General features: G+C 42.1%; 1 protein-coding gene across 1 annotated transcript; it reads right to left on the reverse strand.

Annotated features, from left to right (window-relative positions):
* Positions 1-457: 457 nt before the first annotated feature.
* On the reverse strand, positions 458-16,809 carry zgc:100829 (SH2 domain-containing protein 4A). The gene is made up of 8 exons (XM_003446764.5): positions 16,175-16,809; positions 14,948-15,486; positions 10,990-11,134; positions 10,679-10,781; positions 9,725-9,766; positions 9,587-9,628; positions 7,918-8,209; positions 458-1,691 (listed from the first exon to the last, which is right to left on the reverse strand). Exons 2-8 carry the CDS (start codon positions 15,132-15,134, stop codon positions 1,468-1,470), a joined length of 1,035 nt encoding a protein of 344 aa, XP_003446812.2. The 5' UTR covers positions 15,135-15,486; positions 16,175-16,809; the 3' UTR covers positions 458-1,467.
* Between the last annotated feature and the right edge of the window lie 1,553 nt (positions 16,810-18,362).

The raw sequence follows: 18,362 nt of genomic DNA on the forward strand, positions 1-18,362 counted from the left end.
TATAAATTCTATGAACAGAATTATCCAGTATTTCAGAATTAGTAGGAAAGGGACAAGATTGCTTCTTGATCTGACTGGTTACCTGTTGTAGCTAGTTTCTAGTTCAAGTTCAACTGACCAATCACATTGGAGCAGATTTAAAAAGAAAAGCTTACATCAAAAAGAGACTGAACACAAACTTTCATTAAAAGTGGTTGTTTTGGGGTTTTTTTTAATCTTTGCAAACAATGACTAATGGACAACATTCTTGGCTTGAATATCTGGTGGCTACATCAGAACCCCGAAAAATTGGCTGTTGCTCTCAGAGGCTAAGTCAGCAGATTAGCTGAAGGATTGCCAGACAGAATAAACAGAGACAGAGTGAGAGGGTTTTTTTAAGAGGGTAAACACACACACACACACACACACACACACACACACACACACACACACACTCAAACTTTAAAAGACTCAGGTGTACAAGTTATGCAGTTTTATTGTTTCATTGACTGTACCACACAACCTTGACATCAAAAAAAGAGGAAAAAAAAAAAGATGTCCCTCATTTTATAAGTGAACATTGCAGTAATGTTAAATACCCCGTTACAAAATCTCACTCCTCATATAGGAAAATTTAAAAAACAAAACAAAAAAACAATAAGCAAAAAGTACAGCCACACAGCTCAAAAACATGAAAAGCTGGATTATTTGGCAGCAACTGTCTAACTTGCCAGGATTTGATCCACTGGGAGTGACAGATGAGTGCATTTGGCACTGTCATTGGTCCACAACAGGTCGCAGTGAGCCTCCTGCCAGGTGGCAGAGGGAGACATACATTGCATTATGACAAATAAACAACTCTACACTATTCCCAGGGAGGAGACAGCAAGATAAAGGAGGCCCCTACTGTGCCTTCTTTCACACCCTTATGCCCCCCCATGCCCATTCTTTTGTTCAAGAAGACAGAAATAAGGAGGAAAAACAGAACCAGGCATGTGTGCACACCAGCGAATGTAAACTGTCTTATAAGCAATCAAAAGAAAAGGCAACTTGTCAGTAAATATCGTGTGCGCGGGCTTTGTGAATTAGGGTAAAAACTTTTAGAAAAATAGCACATTTTTTCATGCTTGTACGAAGTGAAAAGCATCAGTAACAAGTAAATTCATGTGAAAATATGTGCGCCATCATTTTCCTGGCAAAATGTTTAAAAACTTTCAAATGCAATCCACTTCTTTGGAATTCTTTTGACTTAAAGAGTGTTTACAGTACTGCAGCATCAAAAAAAATAATAACAATAAAAGAAAACCATTACATTCAAGCATTTCCATCACTGTGCATTCAGAGTGACAGCAACAATGCAAACATTACCACTTCTAAACCACCTTTGGAGTCCATCCCATTAAGCCTCTGAATGAGGCATCACAGTAGGTAATCTGAATCACAGGGATGCATGAAGCTTGGGTGGGTGCCTTTTCACCAGTGTACGGATTACCTGACAGTAGGTGTGCTTGTTTGACGCAAGTGGCTAGGTTTTGAGGGAAGGGGTGGCTTAATCCCACGGGAAGGGGTCTGCGCGGGGTTTATAGCGCTATCGACGCTGAAGGTTTTCATCAGCTGAGCCACACGGCCACGCCCTGCGCAGATTGGTGCACTCCCTGACGTCCTAGGCTCCTCTGAGCTAGCCTTTTGAAGCTTTTCTGATTCGCCGATATCTGGAAGAAAAAACAAAAAACAAAACAACACACAACAGTTTACGTTTTGCCTTTAAAACCACAGCAACATGATCTCTTTAGTTCCCTAATGCTTACAAAGCTTTGTTAAAGGAGAGGTGATGCAACACGGTGGTAAACATGCCACATGTTCCAGGTATCAAGTTTAAGATGAAAAAATATATTATATAGAGAGGGATGTTTGTGTGTCTCTGCACAGTTTTCAGTTAGATAGAGGGCTTAAATGCTTTGCAAATCACTTATTTATGATTTTATGTTCAGTAGCCGTTGGCCAAGCAGGAATCAACCACTACCCTTCCCGCAATGCCATGTTAGCTCGCTCTTCACCCTTTTCTGCCTTTTTTTTCTCCTTTTCATTCGCTTTCCTTTATCCCGCTACGGCTGAGCAGAGGTCATCCTCAGTGGAAGTGTAGTAGGGACACAGCTGGGTGTAGTTTGTGCTTTTGTGTGCGTGCGTGTGTTGCCGAGGTACTGTGTTTGGAAGAGGGTGTAATTGAGGGAGGAATGGAGGGAACAGGAGTAACGAACGAAGGGGAGGGAGGGCCGCAGGGACGGCAACGGAGAGCAGACAGACGCTGCTCAGACACCAGAAGGCTTGAGGAGCCACATATTTTTAGCGTCATCCCCGGGGGACAGAGATATGTGAGAGCACCCGTGTGCGTGACTACAGACACACACAAACGTGCGCACACGCAGAAAATAGAGTGAAAACACACACAGGCGTGCACAGAGTTTCTAACAGCTGAATTTCAAAAGACACGCACATTCTCACGTTACGTTCAGGTCCGTGCATGCTCTCGCACACATAAACACGAATGCAGACACCCCCCCCCACCCACTGCACATGGATTCAGTCACGCATGCGGCCATCGCTGACTAACGCCACGGCATAGTGCGCACGCACACACACACACACACACACACACACACACACACACACACACAGAGGTGAGGTACAGCCAAAACCACATGGGCACTCCTGAGGCCAGGAAACCTTTAAAGCTCTTGATGTCTTGCAGGCATGAAAGGGAGAGACCTAAAGTAGCCTTTAAGGTTGTGTTATTGTTTATTGCTGTTTACTCTCCTTTCGCTCCTCTTTCTCATTCTCTCGTGCACCTCTCCCCGTGGCTCCAACACCTCCCCTCTACCTTCCTTTTGCCCTGCCTTCCTCTGCCCCCTGACCCATAGTTCCTGTGTTAATGTCCTCTCGCTGCGTTTCGTGGGCTTGCCTCTGATTGTCTCGTTGTGTTGTGTGGTCACCACGGAAACCTTGGATAGGCTCCAGCAATTGAGGCTGACACACATTCAGGCACGCACCGAACACACACAGATGCACACAAACACAGACGCGGGCACGCACACACACTCATGGCCAGAGAGTTTTTTGAGCTCAGAGCCTTCCTGCAGGTCTGGAGTGGAATGCTTAATAGAGACGGAGAGATAGAAAGAGCAGGAGAGGGAGGATTGGTGTATGGGCAGGGACTAAATGAAACTCTCCTCAGCAGCTGCACCCCGAGCTCTGTCCGTCCCCCGAAACAAGTCATTAAAACTACCTGCGAAAACACCTATTTAAATTAAAGAGAACCTCTGCATCGAATTGCTTGTTGAGATTGATTAATCTCCCAATCGAGCATTCAAGATGCCACCCATCACGTCCCGGGGCAGCTCGTAAATGTACAGAGAGGACAAAGAAGAAGGGCGGGAAGGAGTGTCAATGATAAGGCTAGCACAAAAATTAAAGACTAATCTATCTCTTTAAAGACGTCCACATGTCTCGCAGAGAAAGAGGAGGGGTGTGTGGGTGGAGGACTTGGGTGGGAGGTGGGGGGCAGAAGTGGGGCAGAGGGCAGAATTCCCCAGCAGCACGTCTGTGGACTGAAGGGTGGGGAGGAGGAGAAGTGTAGGTGCGCTTGTGTGTGTGTGTGTGTGCATGCGTGTGTGTAAGCGTTGGGGCAAGCTCCTGCATGGGGGCTGGGGCCCCTGTCACTTATCAGCTCTGGCTGAGCGTCGCCCAGGGCTAGAGTCGGAAAGCAGCGCTGGAATGCGTGTCCTTCCCTCTGAAGGTGAAGCCAGAGGAGAGCGGACGGAGACACAGGGAAGAGTTATAAACACAAAAACACGCGTGCATGTATTAGCTGCAGAAGACTTTGATGTTCTTGAAACTATCCTCAAATCAAATGGGCCGTCTCAACATATATAGGTTTATTTCTTGCACCAGGTCTGCCATCCTACCTTCATTATCTGAAGTATTAACAGTTTTTATAACTTTAACTAAGAAATAAAAATCTCAAGATTCAGGATTTATTTTTGCTGCCAAAATGGGCCCAGCACTTAAGAGGAGAAAACCCACGCGATCACAGGGTGAAGCTCCACACAGAAGGACAGGTCCAAACCCAGGAACCTCTTTCTGTGAGGCAACAGTGCTATCCACTGAGCTCCCACAGGTTTCACGTTTTGTGCAGAGTCCCAGTTAACAGTAAGGCTCATTTTCAAATTTACAGGCTTTCAGTGATCATGTTTTCAAGCATGAGAACTGATTTTTTTTTTCTCCACGCAGATGTTACACCTGTTTGTTTCCAAAAAAGTCTGTTTCCTGCCAAAAGAAACTGAAGAGAAAACTGGTGAGAAATATGGATTTTTCTCACCACCATTAATTACCAGATTATTTGTTATAAATACATCAACACTGTGAAAAATACCAGGGTTTAATTGCCATTTTATTTGTTCACTCGCAATTTCTGCCAAGAAGGTTTTGTGGTTGGTTTGGTTTCATTGTTTCTCTGTTTATTAGCAGGATTACTCAAACATTTTAGCAGAGGTGGGACTTGGCCCAAAATTTAATGCCATATCGTCACAGATAGGTATCTAATTGAAATTTGTGTGTGTGTGTGTGTGTGTGGGGGGGGGGGGGGGGGGGTGGAAAGGGGGAGGGTTAATGTCTTATTCTTGTTTTCAAGAAAATATCACAAACTGATCTGGATTCATATCCTTCTGGGTCCAGGAACTCAATCCATGTATAGCAAGGCTTTCCTTTGCTTTTGTCGAGATATACGGACTTGGAGACTCTTGTTCTTCCCCAACCTCTTACCTGACTAATGTAAACCCTTTAATCTTTTTAAACCATTTAAAATTTATCAAACATGGGATAACAGCATCCTGTCAATATCCAGAACCTGAGACTTTTAAATTGGATTTCGTCTTATCCTCCTGGGTTAGCCTAAACCATACTGGCTTGTCATGACATCCAATCTACCTGTGTATACCATTTACAGCATGAATGCTCCAGTGTTAGATTTCAGAGTTTTATGTTCCTCGTTGTAGCTGTAAATCCAAATTTATACTGTCACTAATGCAGAGTTAGTTATTCTTTGGGAAAGTGAGGCGTGAGCCACGTTAACTGCTCAGGATGCATGAACCCTTGTCATTACCCACATTCAAATGAAAACAGCTGAGGCATGAGCCTCATCTTTGTTGGCCTCCTCCTCCTGTTGGAACAAGCTTCCTGCCATTGTCAAGGACAGACACTGTGTCAGTATTTTTGCTCCGGAGTCAAACACATTTATTCAGTACTGTGTTCAACCCACCTCAACTCCCACCACACCAGCTGTTCTTTTGGGTTTCCTTTCCCTTTCTTCCCTCCACATTTTGCTCTTATTCAATGTCGTGCTAGCGCCCAGTGAGCATAGACGTAGCCACTAATCTAACCACTAAAGTGGGTGAAGACGCACATGCCGCCATACTTTTAAAATACATCTTTGCATCCAGATCCACATTTAACTAAAAAACAAACAAGAAAAAAACAAACACACTTTGTCTTTTTGTGACATTCTCACGAGTGTGTCAGCCCATGTGTATGGGTTTGACTGCCAAAAACCTGTAATGAACTTCAATGTTTACAATAATCAGAAAAAGGGGGCGGGGTGCTGGGGCAAGAAACATTTTCAGGATTGTCCCCCCCTCCCCATTTTTTATGAAATGCTAACAACATGTGGGTAAACCAATAGACAGTCACGCAGCTATGAGTCAGTTCCTGTTAAGGTGCTGGGAACTTGCTTTTGTTGTATAGCTTTCTGAAGTAAACTGACACTGTCGACATCTACCTGGTATAAACTTAAACTGCCCCAATAAAACTGCTGCAATCACCGTTGAAAGGAAAAATGTGATTTTATTTAGGTTTCTTTGTTTCTTCCAAATTTAAAAAATGGTTCTGGAGGAAGCCAGCCTCCAAGTTCATTTTGCAGTGAGCATGTGGTGTAGGGAGAGCATATTTCCAGCAGAGGGACCTTTATGGAGATGAGATTTTCTGCTCAACTGGACTTTTCTTTCCCTACAGTATCACTGATTTCCACTGGATGGTGCTAACTTCACCCTTACAATGACCATTTTTATACTTAACTGGGTCACTGTGTGGTAGATGAGCTTCCAACAGGTATATTAGATATTACAACGATAACTCGAGCAAGATTGAAACAAGAAATTGGTTCATCTCTACAACATAAAAAACCTATTTAACACTGCCACAAAAGGGAAGTTGCATGAGAGGAACAGAGCCCATAAAAGACTAAAAGAGAAACAAAATCACTGATACATTACCCTGACAGGAAGACCTCATCTCAGCCCAGATTGAAACAAAATTAATATAATATACAATACTGTGCAAAAGTCTCGTTTCACACCTTATTTCGTTCCATGTTGGTTTCAACAAGCCAGACTTCTCCATGCTTTCTGAAGGTCTTTCAAAGCTTTTATTTGAATGCTGAATTTGAATAATTCGCTGAACCCATTTCCCCTTTTCCTAGGAAAATATAAAGAAATAACGAGTGATTCAAGACTTTTACACAGTATTGCAGCTTTGAAGAACAACCTTTGCCAAGATTGACACAGAAGGATAGATAAGGCATCATTTACAAACCTTTGTTTTAATCTTTTGACTGGTATCTTTTGTTTTCTTTATTACTAAATTACCACTTAACAAAGGCATATTTTTACACTTTTACCCACATTTATGTTGCCTCCATGAAACAACACAGAAGAACACACGGAGTGAAGTTGAGTTTGGAGTAGTCATCTAGGGAATTAATATTTTAGTTTTACTGCTGGCAGATAATTCGCCTTCACATTTTTCCTTGACCTCATGATATTTTCCATCAAGGTCAAAAAATTTTTTTTTTCTTCTTTTTTTGTATTTGCTCACAAACTTAGCAAGAAGCTCTGAAGAAAAGACTGGAGAATAAAGGATCTGGAGAGGAAGGGCTAGGGAGAGGATGGAATGAGAGGCAAAAAAAATGAGAGGAGAGAAGAGCAGAGCAAACACCCCTGCTGGCCACCAATTTCCATCAGGAAATTGGTTTTCACATTTAGATTTTTTTTGGGGGGAAGGGGGATTGGACCCTCAAATCCAGCAGATTTGGTCCCACCAAATGTCGACTGCATTGCCACTGCTGTTGACTAATTAATTGTTGACAGAAACTGATCACAATAGAGAAGCTATCAAAAGAGCAGGTGTGCACGAGCAACATGGTACAAGGGGACAAATCCCAGTCGCATACGTTTTGTTTTTTTTTCCTTTTTTCCCCCCTCTAGGCAGGCCTCTTTTACTCTGCCAGTCCATAAAGATTCCAGGGGGCTGAGGCACTATTTGGCGAGCACATTGGGTTTCAGGAAATAAATCCTTCTTCCTTGCTGCAGCACAGAGAAATTTATCTAGTATGAACTTTGTTCAGACTGGTTCTGCTCAGCTCTCCAAAGCTATTATTACTCTTAGAGAAAAAGCCGCGGCTGGCTCAGAGAGCGGTGGTGATTGTCACGTAAGGCAGTAACCATGTTGTGAACTCAATTTTAAACCCATGTGTTTAAACCTGGGTCCAGGCTTTCCGCAACATATGAAACTTAGCCAGAAATAAGAATCATGCACTTCTCACAAATCTTGATTAGTTTTGTTTATCCACGGTGACACTGATCATAATCAATATGGCTGCTTTTGCTTATTGGATTACAGGAAAACAGAGAAAAAAAAAAAGAAGAAGAAAAACACACAAAAAAAAGGTAGAAGGGGTCTAAAGCCTCTCCCACCTGATACCGGGAAAGATGGATGGTACACCATACAGTTTTCCCAGTACATCACAGGGGTTAAAACAATACCATGTCATCAATTCACTCCAACCTTAGATCTGACATGGACTTTTATCTCCGAGTTAAATTCACTCACCTTTACCACCCGGTGACTCCTGCGGCTTCTGGGGTTCTTTTGAGTGCAGGCTCCCTTTGGTTGATGACGTCATGCCAGAGTCTATTTTGACAGCGCTGCCGGGAGAAGAGTATGGCACGGCGGTAGCCAGCCTCGGATTTGTGGGGCCAGGTCTCGTGTTGACATAGTCTGGTGCCGCATTTGCAGAAGCCAGTCTCGTCTTGACAGCGTTAGCTCTCATGGGAGGCCTGGAGCAGATGGAGGGCTGGGGAACTGACTTCTCCTCGGATGCATTGGCTGACTTCAACTCGAGCTGCAGAGTGAGGAGTGACAAAAGAGAAGCGGGGAGTGCGATCGGTGTTGACAGCTAATTCACATACAGTGGAATTACTGTCATGTTTGATTAAATCATTGGATAAATGATTCACTAAATTAGAATCCTCCAGTGACAACATGGTGCCGTAATGAAACATGCAGAACTATGACCACTGATTAAGAGTTTAAGGATGTTTGGAGAGAAAATTATAAGGTGACTAGAAAATCAAGCAGCCTTGCTAATCTTGCCTCCTGATCTTACGCCTTCTTAATCAACAATCTCACTCTCTCCTCCTCCCTCACGACGACTCCTTCGCTCTCTAAATCAACTGGAGAAAAGCTGCAGCGGCGTTAGCAACAGCCACTGCTACATCACCAAAGCGCCCCCGTTTCCTTTCTCCTCCAGGAACAAATCATTCAATCTATAAACAAGGCATTCAACCAAATTATGAATCCTATAAAGAAAGGCTTATGCTGTGAATTCTTGGCTGTCACACTTGCCAAACCTCCTAAGGTGTGAATGCTTTCTTGCCACATGCACATGGGGTGGGCCAAAGATGTGCTGGGGCCTGTAATGGAGAGAGGCTGGTATGGATATAAGATGTGAGGGAGAGAAATTTCTGTCTGTGGCGAAGAGGAGGGGAAAAAAGAAGAAGAAGAAGAAGAAAAAAAACGGAACAGAGGAGAGCTCACGCGCCCAAACCTCAGGAGACTATCCCACAATCCCATCCATCTGCGACTGACGCATTCTCTATCTCTGGCGTTTTAATTCCCTGATCAAGTTCATCAACCATCTGTTCTAGGGCAGTCCAGAAATCCTGCCTTGCCTCTGTGATTCAGCTGTTCTTGCAAAGCGTGTCACCTGCGCACACACACACGCACGCACGCACGCACCCACACACTTGTATGCACATAAACACAGAAGAAGAAAGCAAGGGGATATAGCAAGCCTACTCCCCAAACGACACAAGGCTGGAGCGGCGATGGAGCTAGTGGGAGGACAGGACAGTTCAGCTGTTCCCCAGAGAGAACTGTGAGGGGCGCGGCAGCTTAGACAAGCGGGAGCACAGAGAAGGAGAATGCCGGGAGAAAGATGATCTGCAGAGAGGCTGGGAGCGAGGGGACAGCTGGCCCCAACCACCATTTCCTGTGACTCAGAGGGTGGGACTGCCACAAAAAGTCATATAGGCACTCTGTGGTGGCTGTGCTTCAAAGAGCTAAAGATTTTACTGCACATCGTATAAAGCACCTTGCTGAAACAAGTCTTTTAAAAAGTGTTTTTCTGCACAGTTATGCAAACACTTCTTTACTTCAAAATATTTCAAAAAGCTAGAATGAGATCAAAACATCTACAATGACTTTAATTCACAGATACCTTTGCAGTTGCTGTAGGCGGTGAATGCTCGCTCACTGACACCTGTGGGTTTAACAAAGACATTACATGAGTGATCCGGGCAATGATGCAGTGTGAGAGCACACAGCTCTGTTAGTTCAGGCAGTTACGCCAACTCACCGGCAGAGGGAGTAAAGTGCTCGTCTCCTCACATTTCCCCTGCTGTTAGAGAAAGAGACATGGTAGTTAGTACTGATGGCGACACGTCATCTTCCTCAACTTTTAGAGTTCACTGCTTGGAATGAGCTCTTAAGTCTATAATTAAAGGAGTTTAAGAAATAGAGATGAGATAAAATACTTAATCATGTGAATATATTTCAGATTAAAAGTTGCTTTAAAAAAAACCCCAAACATATCTGTGCAGTGGTTTTGTTTCTGTAGGAAAAACAATGATGGGCTCTTATTTTCACTGAATGAGCAGCAAGCAGCTTTAGAGAAACATCATGGTCAGGCCAGATGAGACCATGTACGCTGGCTCGCTGTGGCTCAGTGTGTGCATGGTTGCCATGACAACACAGCAAATCTCTTTTTGAGATAGCAAAAAAAAAAAAAAAGAAAAAAAAGGAGGCACCCAGCAGCACCCCTAAGACACGCTCGTAGGCACACACACCAAAACTAATACACTGCTGCGCGCACACACACACACACACCCCTAAAATATCACCAGGCCAGAAATCATCAGCACATTATTTTGACACAGAAACAGGGCAGCGATTGATTTTCACCAGCTATGCTCAAGAACCTAATGGAAAGTTTCCACAAACTGCTCTGTGGGTATGAGAAGAGAAAATGACTCCACCACAGTGTTGAGATTGAGATGGACATAACGAGTTGAATGGATAAGAGATAAAGAGCACCGTGAAACTTTATTTTATGTCGATCTGAAAGGCCACTCCATCTCAGTCATTTTTTATTATATATGATGTTTTAATCAACTTTAACATATTTATTAGGTGTATGTTTTTATCTAAATCAAGAGGCGATAGCAGTGTTTGATATAAAAAAAAATTATGACTTTTTTTCTCTCCAACCAAAATGATTTGATTTCTAAGGATCACAGACAGCTACACACACCTTTAGATTCAGGGAGACGCCGGGTTGCGTTTTAGAAAGGAGGTTCTCTCTCTCAGTCTTGACAGGTTCCGTGTTTTTTCTGTCCTTCAGTATAGTTTGATGGCTGGAAAACATAAACAGAATGTGTCACGTATAAAACCCAACCAAATCTCCTTAAATGACAGTCTGTTAGCAACAAATGCACACAAAAAAAAGAAAAACAAAACTGGAACACAGATTCTTCTATGTTACGTGTTGTTCTCTGCCTTTAATCTTTATTTAAAAAAAAAAAAAAACATCACTGTCTGTTTTGTATTACAAATGTGTGTTACCTCGTGTTGTTCTGCAGGCTCGGAGTCTTCTTCTCTCCAAATCCTGAGCAGATGAATCTGGAGCTCAGCTCATCCACCTCCCCAATCACAACAACCGCCACGTCCCCATCCCGGCCGAGCTGCCAGCTGACACTCTTATTGTTGGCTGTTAAAAACACAAACACACTTAAACATTACAAGTCAACTAGCTACTGAAACAAAACTGAAAGTGCTTTTGAATTTCCCTCAGTGACCCTGTCAAAAAAAAAATTATGGTTTAAAAAAACAAACAAACAAAAGCATATAAATGTGAAGGTGGGATATGCCTACAAATCTTATAAGGCTATATCAAAATAACACAACAGAATACATGATAAAATATTGAATAGACTATTTAGAAGGACTATTTTGAAAGCCCACCCCTGATTTTTAAAACGATTACTCTGAAATATTTTATTAACATTGATAACTAGTGATCGACATAAGCATACTTTCACCCTCACATAACAACTTGTAGTGCTGGTTAAAGACATTCTTAATCACAGTCCCGTCTTGGTGAGAATAATTTATAGATTTATAAATGATGACTTATTCATTTATTTATTGATTTATTATATTCACTCTGCTGTTTTGCTTTCTAGATGGGGTCAGCGGCTTCCAACCAAATATAATATACGCCTGAAAAAGAAAAAAAAAGTCTAAATAAAGGTGATCGTGTTGTATGGTAACGCGGCTCACTTAAAAGATCACTGATCATTGTGATTATCTCGCGGCTTCTGACCTATCGCTTTGTCTTTCCTTTTACTCACTGATTTTACTGCAGCTTTCTGTTATTGCAGTGATCACAACATTTAACAAACCTGTAGCGTTTCCTTGGGATGGAGATACATATTTGTGTGTGTGTGTGTGTGTGTGTGTGTGTGTGTATAAATGACAAGTCTTTCTCACACGATAAAAGGTTATTAAGCTGCAAATGCTTACTTTTGTTTTAGAACTGATGCTTTTCATGCTATACACGAGCTCTTTAGGCAACATTATAAAATTCAGGTTGCCTTCTTAAAGACCTCATAGTTCATAGAGCCTGGTTCTGCGGGAGGTCTCTTCCTGTTAAGAGGGTTCTTCTTCCCCACCATCGGCAAGCGCGCGCTCATAGTGGATAGTCTCATTTTAGGCCCTCTCTTTCTCTCTAATATTGTCTAAATTACAGTACAGTACAAGACTTGTTGGTGAACTGGTGTTATATAACTAAAGCTGGACTGAAACGCACATTATTCTCATACTCATCAACCCACTCAGTAATCCTTTATGCCCTGGGGCTGTCTTGTTATCCTGGGGTCGAGCGTGCGATCAGAATATAAATGATATTCGTCACAGGCTAAATGTGATCACTCAAAACAACTTTGTATTGATTTGCAGTCACCCATCTGTGTAAGGGGAAAACATGGACCCACAGTGAGCCAACAAAGACACTGGATTTAATCACAGTAGATGTCAAGAGTTGGGTTTTTCCTTTAATTTGTCATCTGTCCATATGTCACTTCCTTGTAACTATGTTTGGAGCACTGAGAAGTTACTTTCATGGTGAACTGGTTTTGCCAGCCAACCCTGTGGATCACATTCCAGCGGGGCATACCAGCATGACGCAGCCGTCAGAACATACCTCTAAACACATTTCCAACAAAAACTGACAGCAAAAGCCCCAAAACAATCGTCAGACGCACATGACACGAAGCCTGTCATCTGAGCACAAGGATGCTACATTTTATGTGATGACAGAATGTACAGGAGGCATTTCCACTGTCGTCAGCAACAATGTGTTGCACTTTCTCATAAACAGAATATATCGGTCTTCAAAATAACAATCTGTTGCTGAAGAACAAGATCAGGGATTCTAATCACAGTTTTTCCCGCCTCGTGTAAATGTCACCAGTCTAAGTACAACATAAACAAAGGGCAACAACAACATAAAGAAATAGGGCAGCATACAGTCAAAGTCAGCACATAAACACTCATTACCATGAGGACAACCTCGTGGTAACCACAAAAGCACTTCCAGAAACAAAATTGTACTTAGAAAAGTAAAAAAATAGCAATGTCTTTAGTTTTAGTCTCTCTCAGTCTGATGTCAGAACAAACAGCCCGATAAGGCACTGCTGTGTGTGTATTATTTTGGACTAGGATTTAAATGTGACTGTGAGTCATGTGTTTGTATTGTTGTATTGTGTTAATGTACTTCTGTGAGGTTCTTTAATCCTCCAGTTTGACAAGTGCGCTCCTTGTCATAATAAGACATTTCAAAAGTGCCACCAAACCTAATTAGACCTGCGACAACAACAAAATCAAAACGAGCACAGCCTGCACTGGAAACTAACCAAAACTAACCTGAATCGACAGGCAAAACCGGAAAACTAAAGAAAAACAAAAACTAATGGAAAACACAAAGTACAGGAGCAACTGCTGAGCAGGATATGAGCTTCATTTTGTTGCTAAAAAACCCATTTGGCATTTCAGCTCTCCCACAAGGCCATCCAGGGAAAAATCAAAGTCTCCCTTTGTTTTTCAAACACATACATTTCCTGCTAACTTCCCCTTTCAGACTCTGCTAATTGTTTAAAGGCCTGAGTCTTGACTCATGTCCTATTTTTACACAGAAATATCAACTATCCACCATTTCCTCTACATGCAAGAAGAAAAAAAAAGCTGTGTTTGTGGAGAAGAGTTGTAACCATGTGTTCTCAACCTACAGCCTCCTAGAGATGGCTGCACTGGTCATTAAGACACAGTGCATTGTTCTCTCGCTCTGTACTACAGTTGATAGAAAGTGCTTTGATTAACCAAGACCAGACAGAACACATCACTGTGTCAATCATCAACTGGCTTTAAGTCATGCTGTGATATCACTGTGGTTTAAGTAACTGCTGCACTCATCCAAATAAATTAACTTTGCCCCTGTTGTTTGGATTAAGGTGATAGAGCAATTTGTTATGTTCATGTTGTTACGCAACGCCCTTCTTCCAGAAGTCCTTAATACAAAAGACGTACAAGAGAAAATGCAGACACGCAAGATTTTGTCAAACCAGTTTCACGACAGGCTTGCAGCTTCCTGAGTTTCTGCTTGTTTTGTTTTTCCCATGCATACTCTCACCACCTAGGTTGAGCAAAAGAATTTACCAAGTATGGGGAAAAAGACAGTATTTGTTATCATATCTTATGTCAGCACCTGATAAACACATGTACTCTTCGTTTAACTTGTAAATTTCCCTACAGAGGCGTTATTTTGCCATCTCCTCCTGTCCTGTGGATGTTTTCTTCTGACATTTATTTGTCATCAAATACAGAATTCCAGATATGAGCAACATCTGGGACCTCACATTGCAATGTTTCAATTGGAAATAAAATGATCTAATTTAGAGTTTCTGTCTGTGTGAATGAGGCTCAGAAGACAAGGAAATTAGACCATACGGTCAAACTATTTTCACCTTGTGGAGGGTGAAGCATTTAATAAAAAGTGCAATTATAACAGATATTTAAATAAAGATCTGCAATAGTTTAGGACGAGCTGTAGAAAAACAAAACAACCCCCCCCCCAAAAAAAAACAAAACAAAACTTATTTTGATGCTCACTTCATGTTTTGACAAACAGCTGTTCAGGTAATTGGGAGCATGCAAACTCCAGCAGCTTAGGATATCTGTCACAGCCAACGTACACATGCTTCAGTGGTTCCCTTATCAAGCTTTGTAACGCTCTATCGGATAATTCTCAGCACACTACTCATATATCTCGACTCCAAGGACTCCAAAAGCGCTTGCTCAGAAGAAAACAGATGGCTTCCTGTGGAACCTTTGTGAAAACGTGACAGTCGGAGGCCTGAAAAACCTGAAGCTGCACCCTGCAGCTTCAGATTCGAGATAAACAGGAAGAGGGAAGGTTAAAAAGGGTGAGGTGGCGGCTGTGGTGGTGATGGATCAGTGTGGTTACCTTTTCTTGGCTTTGCTCTCTTGGACTCTGCGTCGCCCCCCTCTCTCTCCAGTTTCTCCTCCCGCTCTTTCCAGCGCCGCACCTGCTCTTGGCGCATTTTCAGGAACAGTGTCTTTTTCTGCTCTTCGTTAAGGGCTTCCAGCACCTCAGGGTCAATGTACATGTCCTTTAAGATCTGCTGCAGCATGTTGGCGGCCGAAGGGTTGGTGCGTTAACCTGGTACCACTTGGCAAGCAGTTGAAGCTTGCTTCTCGTAGTGTACAGTGTGTAAGGATGATTTATGGTCTCATGTCAGCAGAGGACTTTTGTAGCTTCTTCTTTGTCCCTATAGTCACTCTTGAACTCATGAATTAAGGCTCTTGCTCTTTCTACACATGCTTTTGTACAGGCTGTACTATCTCACACATACAAACTCTGTCTGTCTGTCTTTCTCTCTCTCTCTCTCTCACACACACTCACAAATCCTGCTTCCTTTCTATATTGTGCTCAGTTTCCCCATCAAGATGTCAGATTTCTTTGGAGGTCATCTTTGGCACAATCTATGAGAAAAACAAAACACACAGTAAAGATCATCTTGCATGATTTTCAAAGCTGCAGTGTCTTACATATTTTCTTAAGAAACTTCTTTTCTTATTTCCTAGAAATATCTAAGGCAGTTGTCTTGTCCTTCCCTGCATGAATACGGAAGAGCCCAAAGCCAATTTCAACACTTTACAGAAAGTCTGCTACCCAGAATGGGAGGAGATTCCAAAGGAATGGGACTGCTTCTGACATCAGTGTCCCACCCTGCTCCTTCCTCTCCCCAAAACCATGTTCGTTTCTCTCTAAAACTCTCACAAGATAGCGGCCCCCCGCCTCTTTTTTTTTTTTTTTTTTTTTTTAAAACATGGCCAGTGTCTGGTTGTAATGAGGGATAAAAATCTGGGTCATAGCACTGGACAGCGAGAGCCAGGTTGTCTAACAAGAGGATTGAAATGGACTCCTCCAGTCACAGTGGGTAGTTAAACAATGGCTACCACATAGGCAGCACTTGGAGGGAAAGAAAGCTCGTCTCAGACTGAAAACTATCACACTGGTGGAATACAGATTGGTGTCTGCTAAACACACCGCAGGGTGCAGAGAAGGAAACCAAAGAAAACAGGGGGGAGGGGGTGAAGTGGAGAAAATGAGTGCTACAAAACAAAAAGGGAGTTGCAAGAGAAGGTTAGAATTTGCTGAAGTACTCACAGTGGGATGTAGACAGCCGCTCCACAGCAGAGTATGCTAACTGAGCTGAGGGAGTCACAGCGCCTGTGGGTCCTCCTCGTCTTTGTGTGTATGACTGAGCTGATGACATCACAGCATTCCATAATCTCTTTACCTCCCTCTCCCTTCCTCTCTCTCTCTGACAGCCTCTCTCTCTCTCTCTCTCTCACACACACACACACACTAAGGCTACATTTAAGGCCACATTTCAACTTCCTGAGTTGCTCTCAGGAAGTTGAACTCTCACTTTAAATATGCTAGAAAGAAAGGCATGCGTTCATGTTCATAACACACGTATTTTACATATCTTCAAAACATTTTCGCTTACACATATAATTCTACACAAACAATATTAAAAAAATGCAACAAAGAAAAAATAGCTCCCTTCCTCCTGTATTTTCTTCCCTTTTAACGACGCCTTTTAATTAAGAAATGCTATTTGCTAACGTTTGCGTTTAGCATTACCCAAAACTTTAGCACAGCTTCTAGCATTATGTGAAACAACCGATGTGCCTTCTAGGATTTATGCAAGTAACTGTTTGCTGTTCAATTTACCATGTCTGTTGATAGTTTGCACATTCAAGCCAGAGGAAATTTTCTCAGCTAAGCCTGTCCTCCTCTGCTTATGAGCCACTCATTTTTAGGTAAAGAGCGGCCTCTAGTGGTTAAAGCAATTACTGTGATTTTAAAAAAAGAAAAGGAGCCTGCCATGGATTACGTCACCACCCAAGCCAGTGCTCAACTACCTCAGACTACAGCACTAAATGAAAGCTGGATAAAAACTGGTGCTTGTGCACACTGACCGCATGGCTCCATAAATTTCAACTGCAAAACAGCGTAAATATACAATGCATGCAGACACCTGCACCTGAAAGGTAACGACAGGCAGGATGCTTTTGTAGCAAGCCATTTGTTATAGTCAGCGGTGACAAAGTGCTCATGTGATAATGGTCATGTTTCAAAATTAATAAAATGTAAGTTCTCTCATAGATTCAAAGTGTGGCACCTTGGATCAGACTAAACACCATCAGAACACTTTACAATGTGTTTTATGTTTAATAAGGGAATTTTTGTTTGATTAAATGGGGTTTATCCTTGTTTGGATGCTTTAGTCATGCTGTGACGACAGAGACCAGTTCTCTGTGTAGATTCTGGGATGAGGAGCAAAGTCGGAGTGTAAGCTGGCATCTGGGCTGGAGTCCATCTCGGTATAGCACATCCACTTCAGTTCTTTCACCCTCCATCCCATCCGGCAGGCTGGGACTATCAACTAACAACAAAGCACAAACATACATATGTCCTGGAGAAATACCATTTGGGCATGTCTAGAGAATGGACCTCGCAGCTCGTTATGCTGTATTTACTCTTATGTGGGTTCTGCTGATAGGAGACTGGTTGAAGCAATACAAATGTACTCCATGTGGATGGCCCAGAAATAAATCTGCCTCTATGCTCCATGATTTAGGACCTAGAAGCAACCCAAAGGGTGCTGCTGATATCACTTGGCCAATTTTCAGAATTTACATAATGATAATTAACATTTTCTATGTCATTTCATTTTATTAACAGAATTAAACCAAGACTTCAACTTGTTACAGGGAATCAGTTTTACTTATAAATAGCTATAAACTCAAGAATACTGAGACGCATCCTAAAAACATTTGGAAGCAACTTTAAGCTTTTCTTTAACTTTGATTTTTAGCTTAAATCCGACACCAAACGTATTAAAAAAGAAAAAAAAATAAGAAAGAAAAACAATCATTACAAAAATTTAACTTAAAACATGTGCAGGTTCTGTTGGGTCACGATCAATAAAGTCTTATTTTTTTGGTTTTTAGATTAACAGAAAAACTCACAGAAGAGCAACTGTTGCATACAGATGATCACAAATTGCATAGTCGGGATAGTCAGAGAACAAAGTAACGCTTTATTTTACAGCCTGGTTTTACACATACAGTACTATTGTAGAAATCTCTAAGAAGACATGAGTCATCAGGTACTCGCCATTGCAAAATTTGCATTTTATAGGCTGTAAAATTAAGCTTTAGCAATTAGTATCATTGCAAATGTATAATCAGACATTGTAGACAACACTACATAAAAATTAAACAGACTTTTCAGTGATTTCCCCCACCCCCATCCCACAACAAGAAATGAAACATGAAAAACA

Source organism: Oreochromis niloticus, linkage group LG10 (genome assembly GCF_001858045.2).
Source record: "Oreochromis niloticus isolate F11D_XX linkage group LG10, O_niloticus_UMD_NMBU, whole genome shotgun sequence".
Taxonomy (NCBI): Eukaryota; Metazoa; Chordata; class Actinopteri; order Cichliformes; family Cichlidae; genus Oreochromis; species Oreochromis niloticus.

Coding starts and splice junctions, on each gene's coding strand:
- zgc:100829 (XM_003446764.5), bottom strand. CDS start 15,134: ATGCTGCAGCAGATCTTAAAGGACATGTACATTGACCCTGAGGTGCTG. Junction 9,767..10,678: donor GCGTCTCCCTGAATCTAAAG/GTGTGTGTAGCT, acceptor TTTCTCTAACAG/CAGGGGAAATGTGAGGAGAC. Junction 9,629..9,724: donor GCACTTTACTCCCTCTGCCG/GTGAGTTGGCGT, acceptor TTAAACCCACAG/GTGTCAGTGAGCGAGCATTC.